At 56.9% G+C, this 25,999-nt stretch overlaps 3 protein-coding genes across 6 annotated transcripts; 2 read left to right on the forward strand and 1 right to left on the reverse strand.

Moving 5' to 3' along the window:
- Positions 1-4,769: 4,769 nt before the first annotated feature.
- LOC127024301 (aldehyde dehydrogenase family 3 member A2-like) lies at positions 4,770-18,585 on the forward strand. 4 transcript variants are annotated; one of them, XM_050908802.1, is made up of 12 exons: positions 4,770-4,825; positions 5,271-5,444; positions 5,860-6,091; positions 6,199-6,284; positions 7,034-7,242; positions 7,404-7,521; positions 7,658-7,799; positions 7,975-8,141; positions 8,662-8,761; positions 9,673-9,908; positions 10,935-11,058; positions 11,375-13,108. In XM_050908802.1, the coding sequence occupies exons 2-11, from the start codon at positions 5,283-5,285 to the stop codon at positions 11,010-11,012; spliced, it is 1,530 nt and encodes a 509-aa protein (XP_050764759.1). In that variant the 5' UTR covers positions 4,770-4,825; positions 5,271-5,282; the 3' UTR covers positions 11,013-11,058; positions 11,375-13,108. The 4 variants fall into 4 exon arrangements, with proteins under 4 accessions (XP_050764759.1, XP_050764760.1, XP_050764762.1 ...); XM_050908803.1 differs by lacking the exons at positions 4,770-4,825; positions 10,935-11,058; positions 11,375-13,108 and adding an exon at positions 18,539-18,585 and having other exon boundaries at positions 5,221-5,444; XM_050908805.1 differs by lacking the exons at positions 4,770-4,825; positions 10,935-11,058; positions 11,375-13,108 and adding an exon at positions 18,543-18,575 and having other exon boundaries at positions 5,221-5,444.
- LOC127024302 (aldehyde dehydrogenase family 3 member A2-like) lies at positions 4,770-18,585 on the forward strand. Its single transcript, XM_050908806.1, has 11 exons — positions 4,770-4,825; positions 14,536-14,709; positions 14,931-15,162; positions 15,270-15,355; positions 15,444-15,652; positions 15,814-15,931; positions 16,068-16,209; positions 16,385-16,551; positions 17,184-17,283; positions 18,034-18,269; positions 18,539-18,585. The coding sequence occupies exons 2-11, from the start codon at positions 14,548-14,550 to the stop codon at positions 18,560-18,562; spliced, it is 1,476 nt and encodes a 491-aa protein (XP_050764763.1). The 5' UTR covers positions 4,770-4,825; positions 14,536-14,547; the 3' UTR covers positions 18,563-18,585.
- Positions 18,586-19,739: 1,154 nt separating this feature from the next.
- LOC127024603 (multidrug and toxin extrusion protein 1-like) lies at positions 19,740-25,792 on the reverse strand. The gene is made up of 17 exons (XM_050909209.1): positions 25,622-25,792; positions 25,427-25,528; positions 25,164-25,232; positions 24,727-24,875; positions 24,566-24,608; positions 24,392-24,436; positions 23,913-24,010; positions 23,618-23,715; positions 22,974-23,087; positions 22,773-22,840; positions 22,401-22,509; positions 22,133-22,208; positions 21,985-22,054; positions 21,513-21,645; positions 21,066-21,160; positions 20,427-20,574; positions 19,740-20,039 (listed from the first exon to the last, which is right to left on the reverse strand). The coding sequence occupies exons 1-17, from the start codon at positions 25,790-25,792 to the stop codon at positions 19,819-19,821; spliced, it is 1,809 nt and encodes a 602-aa protein (XP_050765166.1). The 3' UTR covers positions 19,740-19,818.
- Positions 25,793-25,999: the final 207 nt, after the last annotated feature.

Raw genomic sequence — 25,999 nt, forward strand, 5'->3', positions numbered from 1 at the left:
TGAATCTAGGAACAAAGCAAAAGCCTTAATGCACAAGTCTAGGAGATAGGCTGCTTTTCCCAGGAACTCACTGGTTTTTGTTGGTTTTCTTTTTTTTTTTTCCTCAGGATTCAAGCTCATTCTCCTTCCACTCTTGCCAGCAAGACTACAGCTGCACAAACAGGAGGAGAAGAAAAGCGCTATTCTTCTTTGCTGTTTTCAGGAGGAGGAGACCAATGTTCATGGCCTGTCTTTCTGCATACACTCATTCTACAAAGATGTGAAGCTGTCCTGTCTTCAGCTCTCCGCACTGAACAGCAGGTGCTTGTTTCCACCAAATAGGGTTTTTTTCAGCCTTTTGAAAGATAGAACTTGAAAGGAGATATTTGATGTGCTGCTTTTCTAGTTCAGCTCTCTAGCATCTACTCAAGAGCACCGTGTTCCGTACTTGTTCCACTCTCTCCATAGCGTATAATGTCAACTGAGGAATCTAAAACACATTTTGATTCTGACATTTGCTGCTTTTTATGAGCAAGAAGTTGAACTCTCAGCCCTTCCTCTGATACAGAGAACGAAATCTAGTTAATTTACCTTGCAACTAAGATACTGCCAATTATTCTGAGAAGCATTTTTCAGTTGAGAGGTGTGAGTTGTTCCTGGGACTCGCTAGGTTCTGCATAGTTCTTTCTACTTTCTCGTACAGCCATGTCAAGGGTTCAGAGGCAATAACTGTTGTTGTGATCCACTGGTGTCACAGCACCGTGCAGCGCACAGCCCGGCTGCACCGAAAAGGGAAGCTTGCTTTTTCGTCTAGAGCAAGTAAAGCTGGATGCTGCTGCTTTCAAAGCTTGTTGAGGCTTTGAAATTCAGATAGGCTGCCTTGTGACCTGACTTGTGACCCACCTCCTTTTTGACTCCTGCTTCCTCTCCTATTTTTTGCGTGGGTTTTTGGTTTTTTTTCTAAAATTTTGATCCTTTGACTTTGTTGTCTGCTCTGAACTCTGCTTGCTACTATCTTCTTTGACTGTCCGGGATGCCTTTAAGTCTTTAAGCAAATCTTTTATCCTGAACTTCCCTGTCCAACCTCAGCCATAGCCACGGCTGTGGCTTTTTAAAAAGCGCCCACATGGCTCCTCCTTTCTGTAGATCAGTGAAGTATATCTCAGTAACCCCTCCCTTGAGGTCTTTTAAGTCAGCTGGAGCTCAGTCTAACTAAGTCTTGGCACTGCTTCTTCGGACAAACACCTTTTCAATAGGCTTTTGTATGTGGCAGGCTCCCCCCTCCTCTTTGGCTGAAAGCAAACCAAGTGCCAGTGGTGCTGTTGAGTCTTGCTGCAGTCTTTGTGCCAATCATTTTCATTGTTTCTTTGTGTCGCTTTCACATTTTCCATGGCTCCAGCTATGTCTACAATGCAGCCCACAGACCATGGCTCTGTACTACACAGTATCTTGTTCTTGCAAATGTGAGATCAGCCACAGCTTTCAAAACAAGTGATGCCATAAATGAACTGAGCTGCATTTATTTGTGTAGGTTCCTTAAAACCTTTCCCTGTTGTTAATCTTCTGTACCCGCTTTTATGATTGAGTGCTGTTTGGGCTTCTGTATCTGCCCATCTTCTTGTGCTACTGGCCAGATTGTGTGACTTTCAGAAAAACACTTGGAACTCGAGACTAGGCAGACATTTAAGTGGAAACTGAGGATTGTCAGCCTAGCTAAAAACTTGAAGTTCTGTGTGGTATGCGAGCTAAAAAAACATTTATTGATCAGCTGCATTATTTGGTGGACTCTTGAAACCAAATAGTGCACAGCTTATCTTCTAAACCAAAGTCCTCCTTTCCTAGGCTCTGCTGGATGCTTTTGGGAGCAGGGCAAGGAACAGCACAAAGGCATGCTCCGCAGGCCCAGCGCAGGGCAGGAGCCTGTCTCACCGCAGTGCCTTGCTATAACTGACTCCAAGCAGGGAGCGAGGGCAAGGGGCTGCGAGGAATGGAGGGGAGGGGGCAGTCTCAGGCTCAGCTTCTCAATAAAACATCTCTTGCTGCTCTAAGTGTAGCCCTGGGGATTAGAGCACCCCCAGCACTGCTTACCTCCGGATTCTTCTGGAGTTCAATTACTTTCCCATAAATAGTTCCCTTCTTTATTGTTTCTTAGTGACTGAATAAAAATAGAAAACACTGTCAGCTCCTAGGCGTGGGGAGCACGCTGCAGACCATGCGTTTCACTGAGTGCTGTCTGGGGTATTCTTCCATCTCATTCGAGATCCCGCACTTCCCTGAAATCCACGTGTCTCGCCCAGCCCCTCCAGGGAGATTCAGCTCATGTTTTGCAACACTTAAAATGCCCTCAGCCTTGCTTCCTGTCTGTAATTGGTTAAAGATGTCCCTGACAAGGACCAAAAGGGACCGTCTCCCAGGATGCAGTACGCTGCTGCTGTCTCATTGCTGCGCATACCGAGGAGCCTTAAGGCCAGGTTTCTGCGAAAGCGTGGCACAGTACCAGCCTGCTGGCCACTGGGATGAACTGGGAGCTGGGATGTTTGCCTCCTGTGTGTGACGCCAAGCACAAGAAGCACTGTTGTGGCATGAAAACCCTTGGGCTGAAGGGTGAGAATTATACAGGCTCTGGAGAATGGCCACTCTGGAAAACATAGGTAAATAACCATCTCCCTGCTCCTGCAGACATCCCTCGGTGGCGCGTTGCCTACAGAGGATGCATTGCAGCACTGCTTCCCCAGGCACGATATAATACTCCACACTGAGAGCTCAAAGACTTTGACTCTGATTGCAGTAGCATTAATTCCTTATCGAATTTTCCTTGGACCTCCAGACAGCGTGGTGCCTGGACAGAGCTCCAACCTGCCCTGCCTGCAAGAATACTAACAGGATCAAGGAGAGCACGTTTGCATCAGGTAACGCTCCTGCGAGGAACATTCCCACTTCTCCTACCCGCATCTTCTTGAATGCAAACCCAGCTCCTTTTCATATACCACAGTGCAAGGGCCCTCTCAAGCCCAGCCTGTTTTTCTTTCGCATGTTGCCTCCTGCGTGCAAGTACTGGCAGTTGCTCTTGTCATTCTTTTCCACGGCAGACTGTTTACTGCCGAGATCTGTGCAATAGCTTGTGAAATGTTCACGTGCTGGCTGAGCCGCAGCCCGGGAGTGGTTAGCAAAGCCAACTCTGACTTCATGAAAGCCAAGCTCTGTGTTTGGGGGAAGTTGTGGCTCAGGCGCAGCCTGCCACCCCCCAGCCTCGGAGAGCTATGCAGGCCTGGGAAAATGTCATGAAACTTTGGGGGGGGCGGTGGGGGGGAGCGTGTACTCCACGCTAGCCCCATCTCCTGGGCTCGAGCACCCAGCTGCTGGCCCTGTGCGTCGCAGAGGTGTGTGTGGTGGGCAGGGATTTAGCTGGGCATAGTTTCAGCAGAGGAGCGCTAGCAATAAATGGCCTGCGTAAGAGCGCATCAGGAACGGTAGCGCGTAACAACCTGGGAGTAATTTTCAAATAATCCCCTTGCGTTTTTTCGAATAAGTTGTGGCAGGACTATTTTTAACTGGAACGAGCCCAGCCTTGTCTCAGCTCCTTTCCCTGCTTTTTTTTGGCTTGTTTCCCATGCAAGTGCTGTATCGAGGTTAATTTGACTGTCCTGGCCAGGCTGTTCCTGTTGAGTGCTTTGCCTCCTACAAACCACCACCTGCATTTTCAGCGCTTCCTGGCCAGTTTTCCTTGACCGACTTGTCTCTCCCTCCCACCCGCGCAGGAGGTTGCTGGAAAGGCACCGTGATCCCTTCACCAGCACTTGGGCTCAAAAATGCCACCCAAAGATGAGGCGCTCGGTGAGTTCATGCAGCATTTGCTCTGCAAGGGAAAACCGAGGGGTAAAGCTGCCCTGTGCCACTTACCCTCCTTAGATAAGGAACCCCGAAGGGGACTTTGCCCCCCCGGGTTCTCACGCGATACGTTTCTCTGCCCCACGTCTGCCAGCATTTCACAACCTGCTGGGCCCCAGTCAATGCCAGACCCGGTCCCACCCCCAGCTCGGCGGAGATCCCGGGGGAGCCCACGGGGGATTGGCAGCCTTTGCGAGCAGCCGGCGCTCTCCTGCAACGCAGCCCACAGAAGCGGAGGCGCTGGGACGAAGGAAGGAGCGTCCCTGACGGTGGGAATCAAGGTACTGACGGTGCAGCCGCTGCCCATTCCCGGGGGCCCTGCCCGGCTCCTGCAGCCGCGGGCGCTCGGCTCACGTTCTTCACCCCGCTCTGGTCTTTTGCTCTTTCCTCCTTTAACTTATGCTCTTGCCAAACTATCTGATCTCTTGTGCTCTCTAAGCTCGCACCTGCAGCTGAAGGACGCTGCTCTGGACCCTGGCAGCTGCTGCCTCAGCCGAAGCGATACGGCTGCAACGTCCCTGCCGGGCGGCGGAAAGAGCTCAGCGGCTCGGCAAAGCCGCTTCCACCCGGGGCCGCTCGGCTCTCACACCGCGCTCTCCTCCTCCGGGGCCGACCGTTAACCTGCGGCCAAAAAACCGGGGCCGGGCCGCAGCCGGAGCGGGTTCGGGGGCCGCTGCACCGCCCCGGGCTGCGCGCGCCCCGCCCCGCGCCGGCCGCTTCCATTCTGCGCCCGTCCGGGGGGGGGAGGAGAAGCGGTGGCCCCCGCGGCCTCTCCCATTCCACCTCCGGGGGGGGGGGGAAGGTGTTGCGCCGTCACGTGAGCGGAAGGCGGAAGCGGCGGAAGCGAGGGGGGACCGCGGCGGAGGGGCCCCGGGGGCTGCGGGCCCTTCCCGGGGGCAGCGGCACCGCCGCCGGCGGGGAGGAAGGCCCACGGTCGGGGAGGTGTCGCCTCAGCCCGGTTGGTGCTCGGGGGTCGCTGGGGTTCCTCGGAGGGGCCGCCTTCCCCCTGGCCGCGCCGCCCTCGGTGTCGCTGCGCTCGCCGTGGCCTTGCTGGGTAGTGCTCGGTGGCGGGATGCGGGGAAAGGCTGCCTTCCCTGACCTCCGCCCCTGCCTGGAGCTGCCCGTCGGTTGTCTGCCTGACACCCTTGCCGTTGCACTGATGTTTGCTCCCTGTGCTCCTTTTCAAACTTTCCTAAATCACAAACCGTAGCAAATTGTTTAAGGTGTCACAAAGATACGGCAGAATTAGGACCGAATGGTAGCAGATATCAGCCCTCAGGCTGGGGAGGTGGGATTGCAGCTGGTGGCTGAGAGTGTGTCCAGTGCTTGTGGGGAAAAGTCAGTTTCCATCTGTAGGAGGGAGGGCCCGTAGTGAGCTGGGCCTCGCTGCTCTCTCCCCGCAGCGCTGAGCAGCCATGGAGAGGATGCAGCAGGTCGTTGGGCGGGCGAGAGCCGCCTTCAACTCGGGCCGGTGCCGCTCGCTGGAGTTCAGGATGCAGCAGCTGAAGGCCCTGGAGCGGATGGTGCAGGAGAAGGAGAAGGAGATCCTGGCAGCCATCAAGGCGGATCTGCACAAGGTGTGGGTCGCCGGAAGGTTTCTCCCTTCTGCTGTGCATGGACGGTGGTCAGTGCTGAAGGGAACGCGGGAAGGCCAAGGGCTGCCTTTGCCGTGCCAGATGGCTTTTGCTGATGTCCCCCATGGTGCTGGCTCTCACTGTGGCCTGCCAAGGTCTGCTGCCACCGTTTCTAAGAAGGAGCTAGTCTGAGGCAGGACTGCGAAGGCAGGTCCTGGCTGTCAGGTTTTGGCTTCTGTTGCACACTGAGCCCCACGCACCCAGACCGGCTGTCTTCTGTCAGGGATCCTTTGGGGCGGCACTACCAGTATCAGACACTTTGAACCAGCAGAATTTACCTTGCTTCCCTGGGCTGCCGTGGTGGGTGCGGGAGGCGGGTGCCTTCGCCATCCCCTCCCCAAGCTCCCTGTCGTTGCAGAGTGGGCCCAACGCGTACAGCCATGAGATCCTGGGCGTGCTGGGGGAGCTGGCCCTGGCCATGGACAAGCTGCCGTCGTGGGCAGCCCCTCAGCCTGTGAAGAGGAACCTGCTGACGATGCGGGACGAGGCCTACATCTGCCCCGAGCCGCTGGGGGTGGTGCTGATCATCGGGGCCTGGAACTACCCCTTTGTGCTGGTCATGCAGCCTTTGATCGGGGCCATCGCCGCAGGTGGGGACCTGCCGCAGCCCCTGTCCTTCGTGGGGCCGTGGGCAGGTGCTGCGGGCGGCAGGAGAGGAGTGCGAGGGCTCAGTGGCCGTGCTGCGTTTGTCTTGTAGGCAATGCTGTGGTGGTGAAGCCGTCAGAGATCAGCGAGAACACGGCTCAGCTGGTGGCTGATCTCCTCCCTCAGTACCTTGACCGGGTGAGTGTGGCCCCATGCCTGACGCGATTGTCTTGAGGAAATACCTGTCGTACTTTGGAAGGCCTCCTGCAGATTAGAGTCAAATCAGTTGCCCACTCTTTCCAGAGGAGCGTAAGCAGGAGATACAGGAAGGGTTGAATTACTCTTAGAGTACAGAGACACATTGACATGTTCTTCCTGCGTTTGTGTAACCTGATGTGCCTTCTGCAATGTGACAGCCTTTTTGACACGACTGTGTAAAGAGGTGTGTATGTACTTCTCATTGCAATAACTGCTCTTTTGGATGCTGTGCTAGGGATGCCCCAGGGTAAGCACAAGTTTGCGTTGGATGCTGGCTGTGCCTGGCTCTTCCTGAGAACTGGGTGCCATTTGCTCAGCGGCAGTACGTCCCGGGTTTTCATGTCCTGCCGAACCACGCTCGTAGCAGGACATGTTGTTTCTCCTCCACTTGTCTGGCAGTTCTGAGATCTGTCGCGCTGTGTCACTGAGACAGGCCGTTGCTCTGACAGCACGGCCCCACTGTGCAGTTTCCTCCAGGGAGGTAGCGCTTTCTTTAGGTGGGGGGCAAGAGCTGAGGAAGGAGACAGCCCTTGGGAGAGCCCAGCAGTCGTATGTGCCCTTGGTCTTAATGTGTGGGAGTAGGTCCCCAGCCTACGTAGCTCACAAGTGAGTCTGCCCCATGCAGAGCTGCTGCCTTGATATATTTGCTTTAAATCAAGGTAACTATAAGGCTCTTGTTTGCCCTGCAGGAGCTGTACCCTGTGGTCACTGGAGGAGTACCTGAGACGACAGCGCTGCTGACCCAGAGATTCGATCACATCCTCTACACCGGCAACTCCACAGTGGGCAAAATCGTGATGGCAGCGGCCGCCAAGCACCTGACGCCCGTCACCCTGGAGCTGGGCGGGAAGAGCCCCTGCTACATCGACAAGGACTGTGACCTGGCCGTCGCCTGCAGGTCAGGCTGTTGAAGCCCTTGGTGGGGTCTCAGCGGTGGGGCAGGGACCCCGTGGGGCAGGTGGGCATCTCTGGGCCCGGGTGTCGCTCAGGCGCTGTGGGCCGGGCTGTGGGGTCTGGAAGGGAGTTGCGGTGGAGAAACCATCTCCCTTTCCCCCGCAGGCGGATAACGTGGGGGAAGTACATGAACTGTGGGCAAACCTGCATCGCCCCAGACTACATCCTCTGCGAGCCGTCCATCCAGAGCGAGGTGGTGGAGAATATCAAGGCGACTCTGCAGGTGAGCGTGGAGTTCCTCGGGCGGTGGGAGTTGTCCCCGTTAGAGCCCAGGTCTGAGTTTCTGGAGCTGCAGCCGTGGAGCTGTGGCTGCTGTGACGGTCTGTTGAGCACTTTGGTTGTGCTGTGCCCTTTGACAGGAATTCTACGGGGAAGAGGTGAAGTCGTCTCCGGATTACGAAAGGATCATCAACAAGCATCACTTCAAGAGGATCGTGGGCTTGCTGGAAGGGCAGAAGATCGCTTACGGGGGAGAGGCTGATGAGGCCTCCTGCTTCATAGGTGCTTCTGGCAGCTGTTGGGGAGGGGAGGCGGTAGCGGGTGCCTTTTGGGGGCTGTGCGTGTCTGTGGCTTGCTTGGTGTGTGTTGCACGCAGGCGGTGCCAAGGGTGAGGTCCTGCGATGGACCACGCCTTCTGTCCTGCTCACGCCATCTCCTGCCCTCCTGTTTGCCTCAGCACCGACTATCCTCACCAATGTTTCTCCGGAGTCGAAGGTGATGGAGGAGGAAATCTTTGGACCGGTCCTCCCCATTCTGACCGTGAGGAGCGTAGACGAAGCCATTGAGTTCATCAACCGTCGGGAGAAGCCCCTTGCCCTGTATGTTTTCTCCAACAACAAGAAGGTGGGTCTGGGCTGTGCTTCCCCACAGAGGCTTCTCTGCGCAGTTTGATCCTGAACGTGGCCGGTCCCCGGCACGGCTCCCCGCAGGGTCCGTGTCATCTCCTCTTTGCACCTGAATCGCAGCGTTTGGCTCACGGGGGACCACAAGTGTCCCCAGAGCTGCTGGAGGCTCCCAGTCTCCTGCTGAATTGCTTTGTGTTTGCATGACTTTCTGAAATAGAAGGATAAAAACCTGAATTTCCTCTTTGGTGCCATGTAGTCTTTCATGATTAGTTTAGTTACTTTTAATATATTGCTAGGGAGGTGAGCTCCCAGGTTTCCATCTTTCCCATCCCTCCTCTGAACTCTCCCACTTTCCCTGAGTTAACACTGCATGGAGAGGGCTTGTCTGAGCTGTCAGTCAGAGAAAGTGAATACGATGGCCTGTTGGCTCGTAGCTCCCCTCCCAGTCCTGCTCAGTTACATGGTCTGGTCTCTTCTGGGCCTTTGTAATGTTTTGTTTGCTTGTTTTCTTTTGCCAGTTAATCAAAAGAGTCATCTCGGAAACCTCCAGTGGGGGTGTTACTGGAAATGATGTCATCATGCATTTCTTCCTCTCAACCTTACCCTTTGGCGGTGTCGGTAAGTTACTGGAGCTCCTTAAGTGTTGTGACTTGCTGCACGGTGTGACCCAGGGAATAGCGGCTGTTGGTTTGTGTCCAGGTACCCCTGCGACTGTTACAGCCGAAAGGTCTCTGTATAGGAGATCTCAATAATAATAATAAATTCTGGGAGTACGTTAGGACAGGGGCCAAAAGGGAAAAACCTTTGGGTGTGTTTTTGGGAAGACTGAAGCGTTTAGTGCAGACTGATGTGAAAGGTGCATTAAAAACGTTAGCTGCGATCGGAGTGATTAGCAGTAATTGCAGGAGGAAGGGTAGGACTTCAGCTTGGGGAGAATTGGAACAGGTTACGGAACAGCCTACGGGAGCTTTGCAGAAGAGGGTTTGGGTGTTACAGTGCTCACAAGCTGACAGCGAACCAGCAGTGTTCTGCTGCTGTGAACAGCACACGTTGTCCTGGAACTGAAAAACGGAGCTGTACCCTGCAAAGCTCCTCAGGAAACCCTTCTCACACAGCACCGGTCGGATCTCAGAGCCTTGGCATGGTGCTTTGAGAGGGAGCTAAATCCAGGGAAGAGCTGGAGACGGCTCGGAGGCACAGCGAACAGTGCATGCAGGAACACAACGAAATACTGGAGAGTGTGTAGTGAAAATGAGGTGGGGAAGAATAGGGATGGAGTACAGGTGGACATCTTGGAGACCAAGAAGCACTGCAGAGAGGAAGGATCAGTTGTCCTCTCTGCAGGAATATAGAGGAGAAGTTGTGCTTTGAAACTGCAGCGAGGCAGATGCAGGGCAGGTAACGTGCAGTGCAGCTGGCAAGCAACTGAAATTTTCCTGTGCTGCTTCTTGCCCTGCTGGTGGCCTCAAGCAGCCAAAGGTTTGACGGGCTGAGGCTGTGGTGTGACCTGCCTGGGTTGTGTCCCTCAGGTAACAGCGGGATGGGCGCCTACCACGGCAAGCACAGCTTTGAGACCTTCTCCCACCGCCGCGCCTGCTTGATCAAGGACCTGAAGATGGAGGGTACGAACAAACTGCGGTACCCACCTGGCAGCCAGAAGAAGGTGGATTGGGCCAAGTTCTTCCTCTTGAAGCGGTCTAACAAGGGCCGAATTGGAGTGGTCATCTTGGCCCTGCTGGGGATTGTGGCAGCGGTGGTGATAAAGGTGAGCTTTGGGTCTTTGCCATCTCTGTGAGTGCATGTGCAATTCATCTGATCTTCTGCAAGTTCACTCTTTGCAACTGCAGCCCTTTCTTAGAGCCTGGCCTGTTTTTTTCTGTCTTGAGACTTACGATGTCTGGCCCACCTGAAATGATCAAGATCTGCTTCTCACTCTTGCGAGCGGTATCTAGAACAGAAATGTCCTCAGAGAGATCTCCTAGGCTGCTGTACGATTTGTTGCTCTGCCTTGGGAGGTGACACCCGTGAGAAGCTCCCTCCAGAGGCAGAGGTTGGTACATTTTGGACAGGTTAGGAGTGGTTTCAGTTCCAGGGCTTGCTTCAGCAGCCTTGTGAGCTGCTCCTCAGCCTAGCCCAGATGGCTGCAGTTTTGTGCCGTGGCGCCCTGGGGAAGGGAGGCTGTGTCCTAAAGCCTAGGGCCACGACGAGCTCTTGTTCCTCACCCAGTTGCAGCCCCCGTCTGACCTTAGCTCCATTATTTCCATTTCCTCCCCTGTTTCCAGCCGGGTAGTGCGGAAGGGTGGGATGTCCTCCCCTCTCTGCAGGAGGCAGAAGCCTGCTGGTGCTGGCTGGAGGACTCGAGATGCCTCCTGAGGTGGAGGGGTAAGATCTAACCCTCCAAGTGTGATCGCTGGTGGTTCTCCATGGCTGGCGGACCAGGCACTGTGTGTGCCTGCGCTGGCTGCTCCTTGCAAGGCTCAGCTGTGCATCCTGGGGGTTTAGTAGGCTTAAGGGAGCAGCCACTGAGGGGACAGGAGATGGCAGGGTGGATCAGGACTCTGTCTTTCAGTCTGCTCTGTGTTGTTACTGCTGCGAGGAGGAGACGTGCAGGAGCCCAACAAGCCGGGGGAAATAACCTGCCTGCATGTCTGAGTCCAGGAGGAGGTGTAAGAGCCAACAACTGGCTCAGGCCTTGAAGCGCCAGCCAGGGAGGCAGGCCCTGTCTAAGTGAATGCCTTCTCAGCGAAGGGGGGAAACTCACAGCATCTTGAAATCATTTGGGTTTTCTCAGAATCACCAGTCTGTGCTGAAGAGAAAAGCCCTCTTGATTGTGCTGGCTGTTCAGAGGCTGGGCTGGCTCAGTGTGTGATAAGGAGGAGCAGGTTTCAGAGCACTGCTGTGGCTGTCACAGTGAGGTAGGAGCCTTTTTCTTCTCCTGTGTGTAGACCTGGTTTGAGATCGGGCAAAGCCTCGCTAGAGTAGTGAATGTGGGGCTTGCAGAAGGTTCCCCCTGGAGCCAGAGAGCGATGCTTTCCCTGGCAGTGCTTGGAGCTCATACAGCGTCCAAGATAACCAGTCAGTGCATGCTGAGGGGGCAGGAGGCCGGCGAGCTGGACCCTGGGGAAGTCACCCTGAGTGAAGGGGCTTTGCTTTAGCCTGTTCTAGAAAGGGAGTTGGTTTTGTTTCGGCAAATCCTTCACAGGACATTGGTGTTGTGTTTTGCTTTCACAGATGGTTTACTACTGAAGAGAGGAGAAGGCGCCATGTGCAAGTCATACTCTGAGTGCTCACTTTATGTCTGTTTCCTTAAGCTGAGAAGTCATTTTTTTTTCTTTTGTACTGGGTTATTTCAGTGAGCTGTTGAGCACACAGAGCAGCCTTAGGGAGACACTAACCAAGAGAAGGCTCGGACTCCTGTTTACTAAAAAGCCATGCTGAAACGGAGTGACCAGTGGGTACAAGCTCTCAAAAGGAGGACTGCAGAGCAAGAAATACCAGTCCCTACCTCCACCCCATGCCACACAGAGCTCTGCTTCCAGGGACGCGCACACTGTGTCTTGCACCAAACTGCTTCCCTTCCTTCAGTGACAAACAGGAGCTTAAGTTTCAGCTGTGGTTGGGTTGACAGTGTTTTCCCTGCAGTTTTTGGGATGATCTGTCTTCTGTTGTGCTCCGAACAACCACCCTCTTGGTGACGAGTCTGAGACAGGCTGTGCTGGCTGATGCATTTTACCAATAGTGACGGTTATGAATAAACCTAGTGAGGTTCCCTTTGCCATTTAATTGAGGTGAAATATTCACGGATCTCTGTGAACCAGAATCATCCATAGCTGGTCAGGGGATGCAGGCTGATGCCCTTTTTGGGGCTCTGGGTTTCAGCGTGTGCCTGTAACAATTATTTGGTAGGTAGAAAATAACAAAGGTGATACCTGCGCTGCCTGTATTTTGCTGATAAGAGTATCTTATGCTCATACAAAAGAACTTTCAGGCCTGTTTGGAGAAGTGGGTATCACAAAGTACCCTGGTGGGGGTTAGCCCCGGTGGGCATCTGAGCCCCACACAGCCGCTCGCTCACTCCCCAAGTGGAACAGGGAAGAGAATCAGAAGGGTAAAAGGGAGAAAACTTGTAGGTTGAGATAAGGACAGTTTAATAGGTAAAGTGAAAGCTGGGCGTGCAAGCAAGCAAATTAAGGAATCCATTCATTACTTCCCGTCGGCAGGCAGATGTTCGGCCATCCCCAGGGCTTCATCACACGTAACGGTGACTTGGGAAGACATGCCGTAACTCCCAATGTCCCCTCCCGCCTTCCTCTTCTTTCCCCCTGCAGCTTTTATCGCTGAGCACAACATCGTATGGTCTGGAATGTCCCTTTGGTCAGTTGGGGTCGGCTCTCCCAGCCGTGTCCCCTCCCCGCTTCTTGCCAGCCCCAGCCTACACGCTGGCGGGGCGGTGTGAGAAACAGAGAGACCTTGATGCTGTGCAAGCACCGTTCAGCAGCAGCTACGCCACGGGTGTGTTACCAGCGCTGTTTTGGTCACAAATCGAAAACACAGCGCCATCCTACTATGAAGAAACTTAGCAACTATGATGAAAATTGACTCCATCCCAGCCAAAACCAGTACAAACCCGTTCCTGGTCAGATTCCTCCAAGGGAAAACAATTACTGAAAGAGCATGTACTCCTTTGTGTTCAAGCTTCTGGGTCTGCTATAATCTTGCACTGGGAGATAATATGGGGCTTGTTCTAGCTTGGGGAGAGGATGCTAGAGAAATTTAAGGTGAAAGGACCTTAGAAATATTAACGTTTAAATAAGGAAAACTTAAAAATTATTATTAAATGCAATTAATATAGAGTAGAAAATTATATTTGCTGTGCAATAGGTGGGATTTCTTCAATTCTGGTGAAAATCCATATGCTAAGCTTTTTAATGATATATTTTGCAAGTACTAAATAAACACTGAGAACTTAAATAATAAACCGAGTGTGGTAAGTCCCTGCAGTCTCCTGGGGAATCCTGCCCGTCCTCTGCCGCTCCCGGCTCTGGCCACGGCTTGGCCAAATGTCACACTTGTGTTGCGAGGTGCCTCTGCCCCGGCGCAGGAACGCAGGTCCCCAGCGCGATGACCTCCTGCTCGTGGGGAAGGATCCCCCAGAGCTCTGGCAGGGGAGCGCAGGCAGGCTGCCAAAGAGGTGCCCGGAGGCAGGCAGGGCGTCGGGCGAAGCGGTGCTGGGAGCTGTGGAGGAGCTGGACTGTTTCTCCTGTCCTGTCCTGGGCAAATCCATCCCCTGATTGCCCCCCCACCTGCGGGCGCTGCCCGTTCGGGGTTTGTTCAGATCCGGACGATAGCGCAGGCTGCGTTCCTTGGCTCCCGACGGCTGCTGCGGCACCTTGAAAGCGCTCCCCCGGCCTCGTGCACCCAACGTGGGCAAAGCCACATGGTCTCTCGCAATCCCGCACGGGCGGCCAAGTCCCTGCCCCAGCTGAACGCGGCGATCCAGGGCTTGCGTATTCATAGCGCAAGGATATATCTGGGTAAAGGGCATCTTGTATCTAGCAAGAGCCCTGGGCCGGGGCCAGCTACCCTCTCGTGGGAGGAGAGATCGCCCTGAGCCATGTCAGGGGAAGGGCTTGCGCCTGCTTGCACTCGCTGCGGGAGACTGGTGGAGAGAGAAGCTTCTCTGAAGGTAACTTTCTTTTTTCCTTCATTTTTTTAATGAGTCATCTGCTTTCTTGGTCAGGATCGGGGCTGTGTCACGCAGCTGCGGCGGCGGGCAGGGAGGGGCAGATTTTAATGGTTGCAAGGAAACCTTGGTGTCTCGTTTGGTTAGGCAGGGACTGCAGGCAGATCCCTTGTCCTGACTAAAAAGCGAAAGACTGCTCCCGGGAGGCAGGATGAAACCTCTGCAATGTTTTGTCATGTTTCTGTGAAGCCACGCGAGGGCCTTGCAGTTACGGGGAAGACGGGTGCAGGCTGGCTCCGGGCACGCAGCTCTGCTTCTAGCCGGCTGCCCACCGAGGCCACGGTCACCTCCGTGTTTTGGCTCCTCGGGAGCATCCCTGTGAGCAGAGGGTGGGGTGGCTGGTGGGTTTAAGGGTATCCCCAAGCTTGGAGAAAGCACCCGCAGAACAAGATCTATCAGCCATCCCCAGAAATGCTGGCTTGCGATGAGAGGTGCCCTCCGTTGGCGGACCCTGCGCAGGTAGGACGGGGCATTGGAGGGTGTAAGCCCTGAGCAGTCACCTCCGGAGGCCACCCAAGGAGGAGAACATCTCCCAGCCTTACTCTGGGTGGGACATCTCTTGGTGGTGGCCCCATGTTGAGCGTTCCCAGGCCTGAGCATCCCTCGATGACCCCATAGTGAGCTGGGCCTCGCTGCTCTCTCCCCGCAGCGCTGAGCAGCCATGGAGAGGATGCAGCAGGTCGTTGGGCAGGCGAGAGCCGCCTTCAACTCGGGCCGGTGCCGCTCGCTGGAGTTCAGGATGCAGCAGCTGAAGGCCCTGGAGCGGATGGTGCAGGAGAAGGAGGAGGAGATCCTGGCAGCCATCAAGGCGGATCTGCACAAGGTGTGGCTTGGCGAGGGGTTTCTCCCTTCTGCTGTGCATGGACGGTGGTCAGCCCTGAAGGGAACGCGGGAAGGCCAAGGGCTGCCTTTGCCGTGCCAGATGGCTTTTGCTGATGTCCCCCATGGTGCTGGATGGCTTTGCTTTGCCTCCCTGGGCTGCCGTGGTGGGTGCGGGAGGCGGGTGCCTTCGCCATCCCCTCCCCAAGCTCCCTGTCGTTGCAGAGTGGGCCCAACGCGTACAGCCATGAGATCCTGGGCGTGCTGGGGGAGCTGGCCCTGGCCATGGACAAGCTGCCGTCGTGGGCAGCCCCTCAGCCTGTGAAGAGGAACCTGCTGACGATGCGGGACGAGGCCTACATCTGCCCCGAGCTGCTGGGGGTGGTGCTGATCATCGGGGCCTGGAACTACCCCTTTGTGCTGGTCATGCAGCCTTTGATCGGGGCCATCGCCGCAGGTGGGGACCCGCCGCAGCCCCTGTCCTTCGTGGGGCCGTGGGCGGGTGCTGCGGGCGGCAGGAGAGGAGTGCGAGGGCTCAGTGGCCGTGCTGCGTTGGTCTTGTAGGCAATGCTGTGGTGGTGAAGCCGTCAGAGATCAGCGAGAACATGGCTCAGCTGATGGCTGATCTCCTCCCCCAGTACCTTGACCGGGTGAGTGTGGCCCCGTGTCAGTACCCAGCTTTCTCTGTGCCACACTGATGCGCTGGGTTAGAGTGACCCCAGCACCCTCGCCCTGCAGGAGCTGTACCCCGTGGTCACTGGAGGAGTACCTGAGACGACAGCGCTGCTGACCCAGAGATTCGATCACATCCTCTACACCGGCAACTCCACAGTGGGCAAAATCGTGATGGCAGCGGCCGCCAAGCACCTGACGCCCGTCACCCTGGAGCTGGGCGGGAAGAGCCCCTGCTACATCGACAAGGACTGTGACCTGGCCGTCGCCTGCAGGTCAGGCTGTTGAAGCCCTTGGCGGGGTGTCAGCGGTGGGGCAGGGACCCCGTGGGGCAGGTGGGCATCTCTGGGCCCGGGTGTCGCTCAGGCGCTGTGGGCCGGGCTGTGGGGTCTGGAAGGGAGTTGCGGTGGAGAAACTATCTCCCTTTCCCCCGCAGGCGGATAACGTGGGGGAAGTACATGAACTGTGGGCAAACCTGCATCGCCCCAGACTACATCCTCTGCGAGCCGTCCATCCAGAGCGAGGTGGTGGAGAATATCAAGGCGACTCTGCAGGTGAGCGTGGAGTTGCTCGGGCGGTGGGAGTTGTCCCCGTTAGAGCCCAGGTCTGAGTTTCTGGAGCTGCAGCCGTGGAGCTGCGGCTGCTGTGACGGTCTGTTGAGCACTTTGGTTGTGCTGTGCCCTTTGGCAGGAATTCTACGGGGAAGAGGTGAAGTCGTCTCCGGATTACGAAAGGATCATCAACAAGCACCACTTCAAGAGGATCGTGGGCTTGCTGGAAGGGCAGAAGATCGCTCACGGGGGAGAGGCTGATGAGGCCTCCTGCTTCATAGGTGCTTCTGGCAGCTGTTGGGGAGGGGAGGCGGTAGCGGGTGCCTTTTGGGGGCTGTGCGTGTCTGTGGCTTGCTTGGGGTATGCTGCACGCAGGCGGTGCCAAGGGTGAGGTCCTGTGATGGACCACGCTTTCTGTCCTGCTCACACCATCTCCTGCCCTCCTGTTTGCCTCAGCACCGACTATCCTCACTGACGTTTCTCCGGAGTCGAAGGTGATGGAGGAGGAAATCTTTGGACCGGTCCTCCCCATTCTGACCGTGAGGAGCATAGACGAAGCCATTGAGTTCATCAACCGTCGGGAGAAGCCCCTTGCCCTGTATGTTTTCTCCAACAACAAGAAGGTGGGTCTGGGCTGTGCTTCCCCGCAGAGGCTTCTCTGCGCAGTTTGATCCTGAACGTGGCCGGTCCCCGGCACGGCTCCCCGCAGGGTCCGTGTCATCTCCTCTTTGCACCTGAATCGCAGCGTTTGGTTCACGGGGGACCACAAGTGTCCCCAGAGCTGCTGGAGGCTCCCAGTCTCCTGTTGATGGACTCTGGGTTTGCACAGCTCCCTGTGCGCCTTGGCTGGCTGGCCCACGCTGGTGGATGCTGGTTCCTTGCATCTCTCCTGCCCCTGCTCCAGGCTTTGTTGTGCCAGCTCAGGAATTTAGGTCAGGGCTGCGCACTGACACAACAGCCCCAGGCAGTTTGGGTGGGAGGGCTGAGGAGCATCCCAGGCTCTGGCTGATGCACCACCGCCTCCGACCTGTCCTGCTGAGACGGAGCCTTTTCATTTCATGGCTGTTCAGCTGGGCAGATCTTGTGCTTAAGTAATGTAAACCCGGCCTCTCTCAAGGAACAAGGCACAGCCTGTCCTCCCCCACAAAGAGGGATGCAAGCATCACCTTGACACCCACTTGCTCTGGTAAATGCCATAGTGTTGGTGGCCCGTCTTGATTTCCCTCTGTTCTGTGCCATCTCTCATTCTGGGTAGCTGATCAGACGGGTGATATCGGAGACCTCCAGCGGCGGTGTGACAGCCAATGATGTCTTCATGCACTCTGTGGTGCCGGATCTGCCCTTCGGCGGCGTGGGTAAGTCCCTGCTCCGTCCCATACGCCTGGTTTCAGTCTCCCAGCAGCAGCCTCTGACCCAGGTGCCATCACGCCTGTTTGGCAATTCAGGAACTTTCAGCTGCGTTTTCCCATTAATATTATTTTCACTGGTGGGTTCCTTTGTAAAAAGGCTCCTTAGTGGTTCGAGCAGTGTTGGTGCCAGTGGGAGAGGAAAACCCTCTGGCACATCTGTCCGCGGCTCCGGTTCTCCTGCGCCAGGGCGTGGGATGAAGTTGCCTGGGACCAAGCGGCTGGTTGAGTTTCCACGGTCACTGTCAGGCTCATGGCTTTGTGGCAGAGATGACCTGGCTGTGGGTAGAGGGCTGAGGTCTTGGGTGTTTCTGATGGCAGGTTGCTGAATGTCCTCCTTAAGTCCCACTGCTTGAAATAATAGACCCCGTTCCTCCTGTCCCCAACCCCAGTGTAGATTTTGTGGGAGAAGCAGGACTGGCCCTGGGGAGGAGAGGACTGGTGCCATTAACATTTCAAAGGTGGCTGCACACAACCAGCCTGAGCACCAGTTCAAGGCAGTGAGCAGGTCCTCACTTATTTCTGGGTAGTTATTAAAGCTGCTCTTTGCTTCTCCGCCCTTGGGGAGCAGAGCAGCTGCTCCAGGTGTGAGAAGCACCATGACCAAGCTTTCCCTGTGTCCTGCGGGCTGCCAAATGGAATTTAAGAAATGCAGCTGTCACCGTGCGTGATGTGACCTGCCTGGGTTGTGTCCCTCAGGTAACAGCGGGATGGGCGCCTACCACGGCAAGCACAGCTTTGAGACCTTCTCCCACCGCCGCGCCTGCTTGATCAAGGACCTGAAGATGGAGGGTACGAACAAACTGCGGTACCCACCTGGCAGCCAGAAGAAGGTGGATTGGGCCAAGTTCTTCCTCCTGAAGCGGTCTAACAAGGGCCGAATTGGAGTGGTCATCTTGGCCCTGCTGGGGATTGTGGCAGCGGTGGTGATAAAGGTGAGCTTTGGGTCTCTGCTGTCCGCGTGGGTGCGTGTTCCCAGCTCTGTCCCCTGAGCCCCACCTGGTCTCAGCCTCCATCATGCCGTTGCCTCGGGCTCTGCTCCCTCCCTGTGAGACTCAGCCTTGTTTCTGTGCCTCTCTAGATGGTGTCCCCCGGACTCGAGGGGGGATCAGCAGTCAGCAGCACACCAGACCTGTAACCCACCACTCGCTCCCTGCAGTCCTAGTGCTGAATAGTTTTTTGCTGCAATTTCTTTTCTTTCAAGGCAGCCAATGCACTGAAGAGGTAGAAGCAAATGAAACGTACCTAAAGCAGAGAAGCCCCAAGCTGAAAGCTCCAGCTCCTGCTGAAACACAGGAATCGATTCAGACCTACACGGTTAGTCATGCCTCAGCAGCGAGTGGCAGCAGATGGAAGGAGGCAGCACCTGCCCTGCTTTGCAAACAGGAGCGCATCTAAAAGCTCTTGGGAATGGGGGAATCGTTTGTCACAAGGGTATGAAAAAAAAGCCAGTTGTTACTGACCCTGTTATCTACATAACGTCTTGTGTGATCCCCATAGAAAGCTGTCTCAGACAGCAATAAGCCTAACAAAATGTGGGTCTTACTGGTGGGGACAGTCCAGGCTGGTTGTCCCCAGCAGCCTGCCCAGAGAAGAGGGAAAGAGCCTCTAAGAACCTGCAGCATCCCATCCTTGAAAGGACTTATGACCAAACGGGTGAAGTCTTGTTGCAGGGGAAACCACCTTTAGCCATCCAAGGTGTGCAAAGGCTACCAGAGGTGACAGCGAAGGCTTTCTGAGCTGTGGCCACACTCTGCCCCAAGGACTCGAGGAATGCTGGGGACCGGTGCTCTGCATTTGGCGCTGCATGCCAACAGGGGCATTGCTGCGACCGGATTCCCACGTCTGGGGAAGTCCTCGGCCAGAGTGGCTGAGCAGCCAGCCATCTCATCTGTAATTGAATTTCCATTTTTTATTGGTTTAGAAGTAGTCTTTTACCTCCAAACTTGTAACTGGAAGCTGACCTTATGCCTTGCTGACTATAACCTTTGTTTTACTGTGAAGGCCACCCAGGGCAGGGCAAGACCCACGTGCCCCGGGCTCCCGCACAGGCTGCAGCCCCCAGCATCGGATGTTCCCCTGCTCTGGCCCGAGCCCTGCCCTCAGCCTCCACCCAAAGGAGCCAGCCCAAGTGCAGCTGGGTTTATTCTTTATTTGGCAATTGTCACGGAGCAGCGGTGTGAGCCGGGCTGCGCTCTGCTCCGGTCGGCAGGTGATAGCTGGCAGCGCGGGCTGGAGGGGGCTACCTGCACGCTTGGTGTGCGTCGGGCAGCCCAGAGCAGCGTTTTGGGTGTTGGAGCAGCCGCAGGGCCCGTTCCCGAGCGGTGGCTGAGCAGATGCTGCCAAATGCTGACGGGGGCCCTTTGGCTCCCGTGGGACAGGCATGTGCTGGATTCTCTCGCAGGCTGGTCTGTGCTTTGTATGTCCACCCGTCAGGAGAGGCTTTCGCCCCCAAAGCAAAGTCCCCACAGTCCCTGGTGCGAGTCAGTGTTTGCTGGTCGTCAGCTTTATGACAATGCCGAGCGCAAGTACTGCAACGGCTGCGGCCGCCGCCAGCCCACGCCGGATGATCAGCTCCTTGGTGGCCATGGCGGTGGCCGGAGGGGACGTGGCAGGTGTGGCTTCCTGGGGCTCCAGCTGGTACGTCGGTCCCTCCGTCTTGGTGATGCCCGTAAGCACGATGCCGTTCTGCGCATCCAGTCCCGCTGCAAGGAGAATGGGGCGGCATCTCTGAGGGCTTTTGGGGGGATCGAGGGGTTTCTTGGGAGGGTTTTGTTTGAGGTCTGAGAGCATGTTACAAGCAGCTCAGAGCGTGGAGGTCTCCAGCCCTCAACAGAGCTTTGGTGGGACCTGGCGTCTGCAAGGTGACAACTTGCCCAGGGTGCCCCATCCCTCCAGGTCATCCCCCTGCCAGCCTCCGTCAGCCTCCCAAGCCCACCCTTGTAATTACTGCTTTCCCAGTAACTGAGGGCGTCACCAGCGCTACGTTGCACCCCCATTTCATGGGCTTGTTCCTGGCTTATGTGAATCCTTGGGGACCCTTCCTGGACCCAAACCCACCACCGCACGCAGTGCCCAGCTCCCGGCCCTACCTATGCACCCCCGCACCGCCGTGGCAGGGGGGTAAGCGTGGGGCAGTGGGGCTGGCCCCACACCAGAGGGAAGCGCCTTGCAGGAGGGTTCGGGGCCCAGGTTCGGCTCCTCCGGCAGCGGCTGGGTCACTCCTGCACGGCGCTGAGCCTGAGGGAGGGAACGTGCTGGGTTTAGCTGGCAGCGAGTGGTGCGGGAAATCCCCACCGAGCAAAGCCAACGTGTTGCCTCTCGCGGGGTTCGTCTGGCTGGAAACGGCACTGTGTAGCCGAAAGGTGCCCGAAATGAGAGCTGCTGGCTGGTGGAAACCCTGGAGCTGTTGGGGCACGAGGCACTGCTCAGGGCTGCAGGGTTGAGGTAGCCTCGGTCACCCCATCTGCTTTTGCGCTTCATGTCCCCAACCAAGGGTGGCACAAGGTGCAGAGGGAAACCTTGAGGCCGTTGAGTGCATGTGTGGGAGGGAGCTGAATACAGGGACGTGGCCACAGTCATGGGAGCACTGGGTTTTGCTGGAGGCACTGGAGGACAGCCCTGGCCTGTGGAATGGAGCCCATGAAGCTGTCTCATCTCGCTGAGATCCCAGCCAAGGCACTGAGGACCTCCCCGCTGGCAGGGCGCGATGCTGTGGGTGCGTGGGTTACCTCCTCGGCCGCCTTCCTCCAGTCCATGCGGGAGATGTAGGCGATGAAGCAGGTGCAGAGGATGGAGACACAGACGAGCATGCTGAGCCACAGGCCTGCAGAAGGCACGCCGGCGTCAGCTGGGTGCCGTGGCCGGAGCAAACCCAACCGAGACGGCGAGTCAAGAAAGGGGATGTCACCGAGGTCAGCAGGGACATGGGGATGGGGCGGCTGCGGGCACCTGCTGCGGGGCTGCCTGGCAGACCCGGCAGTGGTTGCTTTTTCCCAGTACAATTAAAAGCTCCCAGTAGTTGCAGGGGCCATCCCAGTCCACCCCGGTGTGCCCAGTCGTAGGGGGGCAGAGCCAGGCAGGAGGGTCACGGTGAGCCATCGGTGGAGCTGGGGGGAGCCGCATGTACCCGCGGGGGATTTGGGGGCATGCAGAGCTGCGTGGCCGGGGGTTGGTACCTATGACGCCGATCCTGGCCACGAAGAGCAGCACGGCTCCCAGGGGCAGGCCCACACCATAGTAGCTCACGGCGTTGAGGATGGCACCGAATTTCTGCTTGCCTATGCCTCTGAGCACCCCACTGCAGGCGCCCTGCCGGGGAGAGGGAGAGGGGATGGGGCCAGGGCCGGGAGCGCCGCCTTGGCCAAATTCAGGGCTCTGCCACTGCCTGGGGGCTGGTGAACCAGCCTGGTGATGAACCAGCTCCCTGCCTCTGCCCGGTTATTTCTGTGTCCCTGCCCAGTCCTGTGGGTCATCATCTTTTTATGCGCTTGGTGTTTTCTAAGGGGTGATCCCAGGAGCTCTGCAGGGTCCCGGTGTGTGTACCGGTGCTCACCCACAGCCTGAGGGACCCTCGACTGACTGACCTGCGATGTTGCCGCTCAGCACCGAGGTCCCCTACCGAAAATAGCAGCATCCCCAGGGACTTACACACATGGCTTCAAACAAGTGGAAGACAACGTAGACAGGCATGACCCAGGCCACCAAGTCAACAATCTCCCTGGGGACAGAGAAGAGCCAACGATTGCTTTTGGGAGCCAACCTCCGCACACTGAGGCCGGGAGCCAGAGGCACTCACTTGTCGCGGGTGAAGATGTATCCCAGCACGTCTTTCGTGGCAGCTAAAATGGCCCCCACAGCTATGCAAAACCCCCCTGAAAAACAGAGCAAAGTGCTGAGCCCAGCCCAGCCATGACGGGGAGCTCGGGAGCAGCCGAAGGGAGAGAGCAGAGGGAGAATAGGGGATACAGGTGTGTGCCACGGGCAGAGGACTGCAAACGCTCCCTGCTCCTGCTGTGCCTGGAAGGAGCCCTGGCAAAGGCTTCCCGGCACGTGGGTGGCCTGACCTGTGCAGAGAAGGCTGGTGGAGGAGGATCTCTTGGCTGTCTCAAAGTCGCCAGCACCCAGCGCGTTCCCCACCTGCACGCTGGCGGCCGTGCCGAGCCCCAGGGGGATCTGTAACCACAGGGCTGAGGCTCGCATGTGCGTCCAAGTAATGGGGCCATCGCAGTGACAGCGGAATAACCACCCGGCAGAGACGGGGATGGAGTTCAGGATTTAATTCAAAACATCTCCGTAAGAGGGATAGGCAGGAGCAGGGAGAGGCTTAAGTGCAGAGGGGGAAGACTGAGATTTGCTGGAGCTGATTTTTGCTGGGTGTCTGTCCCGAGACAGTCCCTAGGGAGCCCTGGTCTGAAATAATAACCCCCAGCCCTTACCATGAAAGCGACAACGGACACCTCGTAGATGATGGACTGGGCGGAGAGCTCTATGACGCTCAGCAGGCCTGGGGGAGAGGAGAGGGTCAGCGCTGGGTGTGGGTGCCCGGTGGAGAGCCGCTCTCGGCCCCTGCAACTGCTGCAGACACCACCCTGGGTCACACGCTGTCCACCTCCTTGCAGCTCCCCCTCTCCGCTGACCTATCAAGAAGCTCCCGATTTCGTAGGTCCACCACTCGATGCACATCATGAGCATGCTGGGGATGGCCAGGGAGGTGAAACTGTCCCACTCCAGCAGGCACTCGCTGGACCAGCCTGCAGAGAGGAGAAACGTCACCTGATGGATGACCCGACTGGCCACGTATTACATCCTCAGGAGCACCCGAGGCAGCTGGAGGTACCATTCCTGTTTGCAGAGCCAGCAGGGCAATGCTCCTCAGCTCCATAGGACCTCCAGCAGCAGAGCGTGCACGTATGTGCTCTGCTGATGCCGTCCTGTGGGCCACAGAATGGTGCAACCCTCAGCTCATCCCTCCCGGAGCAGAGCGTCTAAGGACAACCTCGTAGTTACATCTGTGCTTATCCAGCTTCGGGGCTGAACCCTACAAAGCCTCAGCAGAAAGTTTCATTTCTCCAGAATTAATGTTTACAGCTCGGCACAGTGCTCTGCCAACACTCGCGCATGACGTGCTGCCACCGAAGCAGCACCACGTTCCCGGGGCGTACCGGGCTGAGGTTAATATTTCACCATCAGGACTAACAGAATTCACTTGATAGAAGTAGTGGAAGATTCATGAACACTCATGTAAAGTGGGAACCGGAGGGAGCTGGGGAGATGCCCTTACCTCCCCAGGTCTTCACGTGGAGTTTCTTGCCTATAATATACAGGAATAAGAAAATGGTTTGCGAATACTGAGCAACGGTGTTGGCCCAGGCAGAGCCCCTGCAAAGGAAATGAGAAAGGTCATCGGCATCCTGCTCACGCCTCCCCAGCCTCGGGGTGCCAGAGTGTAACGTCCTGCCGTGCCCCCGCGAGCGCCGGATGCTCGGCCGCGCCTGGTGGTGCTGACGTCCCTGAGAAGTCCCTTGCCGTTGCCAGGTGTCGTGTTTTCCCCTCCATGGGATGCGGGTGCTACTCACGCGATGCCCAAGTGGAGCACGTAGAGGAAGATGCAGTTTGCAATCACGTTGACGACGTTGCCGATGATCCCGCTCAGCACCAGCGGCCACATGATCATCTGCAAAGAGGAGGAGATGGGGGCCACGGCGCCTTCACAAAAACTTTGAGAGAAAGGTGCGAAGGTCTCCGCCAGCCCCACGCTCAGCAGCTTTCCCAGCCAAAAAATAAACTTCTGATGATGTCGCCTGCTTGGAAAATGAGTGTGTTGGAGGTAAATCCCTGACATGGGGAAGTATGAAGGGAGGTCTATCAGGCAGATGGATACAGCTGGCTGTGGGATGGGGTGATCTCCAGGGCCAGAGCTGCTCCGGGGCACCCGGGCGGTGGTGGGGACAAATGCTGCCTCGCCACCAGGAACGGCGAGCATGAAAACCCTGGGTGCATGGTTGAAGGTCAGCCGGGGCTGACCCTCTGTGGGTGCGAGGGCTGCAGGACCCACCTGGTTCTGCAGGTATCTTGTCTCCAGGTTATACAGAAAAACCGCCTGAAAAGGAAATTGGTGGATGAGACGAGGCCAGCACTGAGCAGGGGCTGTGCTGCTGTGGCGGAAAATAGGAGCAGGATGGCTGGTCCCCGTGCGTGGCTAGAATCCAGGGTGCCCACAGGGACTCACCGGGAGAGCAGGGACAAATGCCATCACGTAGCGCTGGGTTAACCTGGGGGGACACGAGAGGCATGGTTAACGAGGGACCATGGCCATAGCCACCCCCCTCGCAGCCCCACCATGCCAGGGAGGGATGAGGCTGTGGTGTCTGGGCCACTGGACGACCCGACCTGGAGACCTCCGGGTCCTGGCGGATGAGGAGCAGGAGCTGCTCGATGTTAATGAGGATGGCACAGCAGGGGAAGCAGCAGAGCAGGAGGATGAGGGTGGCACGCTGCAGGATCACCCCCACGCGCAGCAGGTTCTTGCTGCCGTAGGTCTGCAAGGCGAGAGGGTGGCAGTGAGCTCTGCTGCGCTGGCAGCATGCCGGTGCTGGGGGGACGGGGACTCCATGGAGCATGGAGCAGCCCTGACCACCCTGGAGACTGCCCGGGAAGGATCTGGTATTTCAAGGGGAGCACAGAGCTCCCTGTTATGGGATTGCTGCTTGGGGACAAGCTTCCCCAGCTCACGTGTGCAGCCGGGGCTCTATGCAGTGCCTGGGAAGCATCAGCCGGTGCTGGAAAACCCCGTGTCTCCAGGACAAGTGCCAGCATCTCTTACCCACCTGTGATATCAAGGTGTCACATGCCGAAGACAAACCATAACCTACAGAGACGGCAGTAACATTTATAACCTGGAAACAGGAGTTAAAAAAAACAAAGAGCGAATGTGAGCATTTAAGACTTTTATGTAGGGAGAGGGGCTAGAAGGAAAAGTGGGAGTCTAAAATCTCCTCTGTCCTTGTCCGCCTCCGTTCCTGTATCTCATCCCAGTGTCAGCAGGTGGGAGCTGGTGCCTGGCACTGCGGCAGCCCCCAGGAATGCTTACAGCGATGGCCAGCGTGACAGAGGCCAGCTCGACCTTGCCCAGGTGGCCGCAGAATATGGAGCTGACGAGGTGTACCAGGAAGATCAGCAGCTGGATCAGGATCTAAGTGCGGGGAAGAGGAGAGGCGAAGGTCAGAGATGGAGGTGAGCAGGGACGGGTGTGCTGGGGGAAGCGCTCTCCTTCTGGGGTCCTTACCAGCGGCCCCGCCAGCACCAGCAGCTTCTTCGTGTCCTCCCAGAAGGTGTCCGGAACCAGGCGCCGAAGCCAGCGGTGTTTCTTCCCGCAGCTGCCGGCTGTAAGATCGTGCTGGCCAGCGGCCATCGCCTCACTGAAGCCGTTCTCCTCGGGGAGGTTTGCCTGCTTCATGCTGCCGTTCTGCCAGGGGAGTGAAACAACCCTCTTCCTCCGCGCTCTGTTAAAACCACCCTGCCAGGGTGAGCAATGTGTAACCACGGTGGGGTGAACTTCAGCCGGGGCCGGGCGAGCCGACCGCATGCTCCCTGCTGCCAGCAGCTGGGTTGGCAATGGGAAGCGCAGGCAGCGGGGCAGGGCAGGGCACAGAGCTGGGGAACC

Source organism: Gymnogyps californianus, chromosome 20 (genome assembly GCF_018139145.2).
Source record: "Gymnogyps californianus isolate 813 chromosome 20, ASM1813914v2, whole genome shotgun sequence".
NCBI classification, from domain to species: Eukaryota; Metazoa; Chordata; class Aves; order Accipitriformes; family Cathartidae; genus Gymnogyps; species Gymnogyps californianus.